Source organism: Plectropomus leopardus, chromosome 6, assembly GCF_008729295.1.
Source record: "Plectropomus leopardus isolate mb chromosome 6, YSFRI_Pleo_2.0, whole genome shotgun sequence".
Taxonomy (NCBI): Eukaryota; Metazoa; Chordata; class Actinopteri; order Perciformes; family Serranidae; genus Plectropomus; species Plectropomus leopardus.
Window position 1 is genome coordinate 33,889,635 of NC_056468.1, and position 6,091 is coordinate 33,895,725.

At 40.1% G+C, this 6,091-nt stretch overlaps 2 protein-coding genes across 2 annotated transcripts in view; both read left to right on the forward strand.

The window, feature by feature from the left end:
* The window catches only part of LOC121944656 (phosphatidate cytidylyltransferase 2-like), a 36,485-nt gene extending 33,942 nt beyond the window's left edge, over positions 1–2,543 (forward strand). Inside the window, exons 12-13 of the mRNA XM_042488520.1 lie at positions 1,338–1,441; positions 2,089–2,543. Coding sequence (XP_042344454.1) covers positions 1,338–1,441; positions 2,089–2,224 — 240 coding nt within the window. The 3' untranslated portion in view covers positions 2,225–2,543. The remainder of the gene's footprint in view (positions 1–1,337; positions 1,442–2,088) is intronic.
* The window catches only part of LOC121944716 (phosphatidate cytidylyltransferase 2-like), a 17,943-nt gene continuing 14,200 nt past the window's right edge, over positions 2,349–6,091 (forward strand). The window contains exon 1 of the mRNA XM_042488605.1: positions 2,349–2,468. Within this exon, the coding sequence (XP_042344539.1) occupies positions 2,349–2,468 (120 nt within the window). The remainder of the gene's footprint in view (positions 2,469–6,091) is intronic.

Here is a 6,091-nt window from a genome sequence, read left to right on the forward strand (position 1 = left end):
GATAATGCACAATATATACAATAGCCTATGTGTAGTTTTCACTCAGATCAGCTTTTTTTAGGTGTAATTTAAGTATCATTTGCGCACCACTTTATCATCGCAAGTTTACAGCTAACATCTGTGTAATCTGTTACCAAAGACTGAGTAAACACACTCCACTGACTGGAGCTCCACCCCGAGCCACAGACACACAGAGATAAGTTTAAGCGAGGCGTTTGAACATTGCAGAAACGGGTCGGACCACTTCAACTGAAGAGCAGAGATTTGACTTAAAGTGACAGGTAGCTCAGCGGCGCTTTGCCTGATCCCTCACACAGCAGCACACGGTCATTACTGCAGGCTGCAGCGGTGAGCTGCAGCCTCCTGCTGGCAGCTGCTGAGCGGCTCCGCTGCAGCCTCCGGGGTTTCAGCGCCTTGTTTAAGGACTCCCAGCTGGGAAAAGTCATTTCTCAAACAACTGAGCCAGTTAGTGTTTGTGTAGTCAGGGCTTTGTAGCACATCTCCACCTAGTGACACCATGTGTGGCTGACAGGTGAAACACCAGAGAAGCACCAAAAAATGAGTTAACATACACTGATAACCACATTCACGTTCCTCCTGCTAACCCCTTGAAACCTTGATCAACATCAGTTTTCTTGTGCTGTGTTGAGATGCGTTTCACAAAAGATTTAACCCTTGAAACTCTAAGGAAACATGGGGGAAAAGGCTATGAGCAACTTGGCTAAAAATGTCCTACATATTGCAAGAATTTAGTAGAAGATGACAAGAAAATGACCTCAAAAAAGTTAAAATAACTTATTTTTATAGCACAGTTCACACAGCAAGTGCAATTTAAAGTGCACAGTAAAGTTACACAGTAAAAAATAAAAATACTGATAAAAGTCAATACAATAAAATCAAGAAGATTACAACCACATGCACACACCCAGACACATACAAAAAATAACTTATTTTTATAGCACAGTTCACACAGCAAGTGCAATTTAAAGTGCACAGTAAAGTTACACAGTAAAAAATAAAAATACTGATAAAAGTCAATACAATAAAATCAAGAAGATTACAACCACATGCACACACCCAGACACATACATGCACACATTCAAGAGAGATTATAATTATTATAACCAGATATTTAAAATTATGTAACAAAAATAAATTGTGTGCTTTTTTTCCCAAGACTTTTATTGATCATTCCTGTCTGTTTTTTTTTAAAAAATTTTTTTAAATTTATTTCTTAGCTTATTTTCATGTCCTTTTTTTCTCATTTTTGGAACTTGTCTTGTTATTTGGGGTTTGAGTTCAGATGTGATGACACTCTGGTCTCTCTGCTCCTGCAGGACTTTGCTAACACCATCCCGGGCCACGGCGGCATCATGGATCGATTCGACTGTCAGTACCTGATGGCCACCTTCACACACGTCTACATAGCCAGCTTCATCAGGTAAGAGGAGGAGCAGAGTCTCAGCAGCAGAGGTGTTTGAGGGTGAAATCTAAAAAAAGTTCCTCACAGTCATTTTAGGATTCATATGTTTGTATATCAGTTTTCGTAGAGCTTCAGATGGCTGTGAAAAGGTTTTTGGAAGAGTGTGGAGTTGCATCTCCGGCTCATTGTCTGTCAGAAGAAAATCAGACACTTAAGTAAAGATATTAACCCTTTAAGACCCGGATTGACATCACACTTCTTGCGCTGTGTCCTCTTCAAATTGATTTGCTTTCTTTTGAAAATATGGGGGGGAAAAGCAATGAGCAACAAATGTCTTTTACTTTTAGCAAGCTACATTTATAATAATCACCATTGTATATTTAAAATTATTTTACAGAGTTATTCATATATTTTAAAGCACTTTTTGTCAGGTCATTTCCTTTTTTGTGTGTTGTTTGTTGTTGTTGTTTTGTTTTTGTTTGTTTTTACTTTTAATCTGTGTTTTTCCCCTGATCTTCAGATCTTGTACTTTTTATGCTATGATTTGGGTAATTTATCCTTAAATGTCTAATTGCCTTATCTGCCGTCACACACTGCTGACGCGTGCCGTGTGAAACGGGCCTAACCGAGCGTGCAAACGTACTGACTGAAGTGTTGTCCTGCAGGGGACCGAACCCGAGCAAAGTGCTGCAGCAGCTGTTGATGCTTCAGCCTGAACAGCAGCTCAGCATTTTCCACACTCTGCACTCCCAGCTGAGAGAGAGGGGCATGCTCCCCCCCGCCGCCGCACAGGCCGAGTGAACGACCGGCCGGCTTCACGGGGATGACGGCTGGAGGAGTGTGTGTGATGGTTTGGAGAGTTTGTGTAAGCATGTACACACACACACACACACACATACACACACACACTCTTAGATATGGCCGTATGGTGTGTGAGCCTCAAGGCGTCCATCGTCATCCTGCCGACTCTTCATCCGACTTCCAACCAGCTCAAAATGACGACTTTGAAAATGAGGCGACTCTCCAGACTACGTGGAATAACCTCGTAGGAAAAAAAACAAAACAACACAATACCAACATCAACAAAAAATAGTTGCTTTTCACCTGGACTGGCACATAAACGACATCCCGCTTCACGAGCAAACGGGCAGTCCCCATCCTACAAACTCACAGACTGAAGACAAAATCAAACAAAACGGACTCTAAAGCACACGGCTTTCTGGATGGCGGATGTGCAGTTTCCCCGTGGACGGCAAACATTGCACTGACTTTAGCTAAACAAACGGATTTAAGGAGCTTTTACCAGCATAAACTGGGCCCAAAGTGTCGGGCACGTGGACCTGAGCGACAGCAAACGGACTGTTGAGACTCGTCTTTCTGGGGTTTTGGGTGTGTGGGCGAAGCGATGATGCAGCAGTGCGGTCAGAATACTGTAGACACTGTTTTATATACTATGCTCTATTTAATGGTCCTAACCTCACAGCGTAACAAAACATGTAGCATGTACGCAAGTCCTGTCTCGGCGACTGCTAAACGAAGCCATGTTTATTCTCTTCTTCCACAGCGTGAACTTTTTAGCTTTTAGGTTTCTGTCTGAATCTAAATAACTCGCACAACTAAAGTCAACTCAGATTGACTGTAGGCATGTTAACGCAGAAACTAGAGCATCAGCACTCGAGTTAATGTATTGTACATAAATATACTGAAGATATTTAGCTGAACTAATACATACTATAACTACTTGTGTGACCTGCTGGGGAAAAAGAAAAACACTTTTAAGCTATGAGAAATGATATGCAAAAATAGAGATGTAACTCATTTGTAGCCTTTAGCATGAACAAATTAGATTTTTATGAGGTGGGGGTGTAGATTTGATCTGAGGTTGCTGCTTATTTAAAGGTGTGCTGGGTGAACCTTTACCTGAGACTGGGACAAAGGATTTAAATGAATAGTTTGGCATTTGGAAAATGTGCTTATTCTTGCAGAGAAACCACTCTCATGTCTGGAGCCGGAGCTGGAAAATAAGTAGGATAAATACTGCAAGAAGGGGGAAACATTAAAATTAAAAAACGTGCCTACCAACATCTGTAGAGCTCACTAACGAACTAATGAAATTTCTGCAAAGCAGCTCACTGATGGACCCTTTTACAGCCAGCGTCATCAAAACGATGCATGCATGTGTTGACGGTGGAAGTGGCGTTTTGCCCAGCCATCCAAGCAAGCTTTAAACGTTGAATTAAAAGTGTACGGAGCGGGGCGCCGGGTAGCTCAGCTGGTAGACGGCGCCCCGTATTCAGAGGCTGTGTGTCCTCGTTGCAGCGGCCGTGTTCGAGTCCAACTGGCAGCCCTTTCTCATCTCCCTTCCCTGTCTTCCCTCCTGCTGTCTCATCATATTAAGGCCATAAAAGTCCAAAAAAACAACATAAAAAAAAGGTCAAGCTGTACTTTGGCTGAAATATATGATGGAAAATGTCTCTCTCCTTTGAGAACACAGATGATTTGTCCGTAGGAAATAATGAGTTTGCTCTGCAGAATTTTGGACTTGAGCTTTTAGTGCGAAAACCCTAAAAGGATGCTGGCACATGTTGTATAAACAAAGCTGACATGGCAATTGTGACGTCTGCCATTGGTTTTTCCTGTTTTGAAGCCTCGAGTTTAGCATTTTGGAGTCATGGAGGACATGCATTTCTAGGCTTGTTTCCTAAATTTAAAGGTGGTAATGACCTAATCAAAAGGTAGCCACACTCTCAGGCATACCCTGATTTATCATCTGTTATACTCGAAATGGGACCATAATTTAAAAAATGATCATGCTTTATTTAACTTGGAAATTGAGACCATATAAACATTAGGAAAATGTTTACCGAGATAATAAATCATATTAGAAGTAGAGCCATTTTCTCATAGACTTCTATTAAATTGATTAACCGCTTCATTGCCAGCATTAAACAAACAGGATATGAGAGTAAATAAAGTTTTGGAAGTTTGACGAAAGACTAAACAATCTGAGCTTTAAAGGAGTACTTTTGGGAAAAAAAAGGCTTTTCCCCCCTGATAGTCACACATACATAAGCGTGGTATCTTAGAAAGAGAGTAAGCACATTTTCCAAAACTTTTCCTCTAAAAAAAAGAAAAAACAACTGTGCTTCCTTTATCGATTTAACCAATGATTTTAGTTGCACTGTAGCGGTAGATAGGTGGGGGTGCACCAGACCCCTCCGAAAGTTCCCACATCTTCAGACTCAACTCTCTTTAAACTGTTAAAAAAATCTTGCTATTTTAAAGTCTTCTTATTCATTAAATCACTGTTAAATTATTACATTTTGAATGTAGTTTGTGACATAAGATGTTGTAACAAGAGATCTGAGGACATTTGGAGCCTATATACTGTACAACGAGTGTGTTTATACAGTTTTACAGTACTGTGTTTACACATACTGCATCTTAAGTATATAAAAATCTGATGGGTGATTGATTTTTTTTTAGCAATATCTTCTGCAGGTTGCAGTTTGATTGAGTAGAACGTGAGTTGGATGATTTAATTCAACAGGAAATCTGTGGCATTTATGATAAATCACCAGTGTGATGAAGGAGACGACACATTTTATAAGCGTGTTACGAGGCACCAGACGTGGCCGAGAAGATTGTCTGATTGAATCCAGACCTTTTTCGGAGAGAAATGTTTACCAAAGCACTGTCTGATTAACACTGATTTCCTTCCGTTATTGAGAAAAAAAAAAAAAAAAAAAGCTCCGGGGCCCAGGTCCAAACCGCCGTCTCCTTCCGACATCCTCTCTTTGTTCTGAAAAAATGACAAAAACGAGGAGCGTTTGGAGCCGGGCTGCGCTCTGGAGGCCTGTGCAATGGGTGTTACTCTGTTCTGAGGATGTCATAATTTATTTCTCGGTTTGTTCTGTTCATGTTTTTCCTCATAGAAGTGCATTTTAGGGTGTTTCCCCCCATCTGAAGTGAAGGGGTGTGCTGGGTAGATTTTTGGGACCAGCTGTATTGTACTGTATGAATCTATAAAAACCTCTCTGCGGCGAAACTCACACTACTGCTTTACAAGCTTCACTGTCCAACTTACAACTGAACGAGATGACGCAGAGCACGCAGACGTCCGGACAGCGTTCACACGAAAGCAATTTGACCAAAAAATCAACACGAACAGCAAATGGTCAAATTATTCAGAATTTATTTAAGCTGTTTTTGTATGGAGTCTGGAGTGTGCCACCAGAATAATTAAACGCTTTTATTGGTTAATGAATCAGTGAGTTAATCAAAGATTTCAAAAATGTGAAGTAGTTTTTAAAAACTTTACATTTTAATTTGGCCATTTCAAAATCAAAATTATCATCTACTGTCTCAATTGATTATGCAGTTTATCTTTGTGTTGAAATTAGGGATCAACTGATAACGGTTTTTCAGAGCCGATACTGTTTATTAGTAGTTCATGAGACCGATAACCAATATTTGGAACCGATACGTATTTACACCAAAAATACTATAATAATACAATAATACAAATATTTGTGTTAATGTTTAGAATTTGGAATATAAAAAAATCCAATGCAAAACTTTGTTTCAGTGCCTTTAACTAATGTTAAATCAAAACTGAAACTTTCAATATCATGTACAGCACGTCCCCAGCAACTTCTTTTTTTTTTT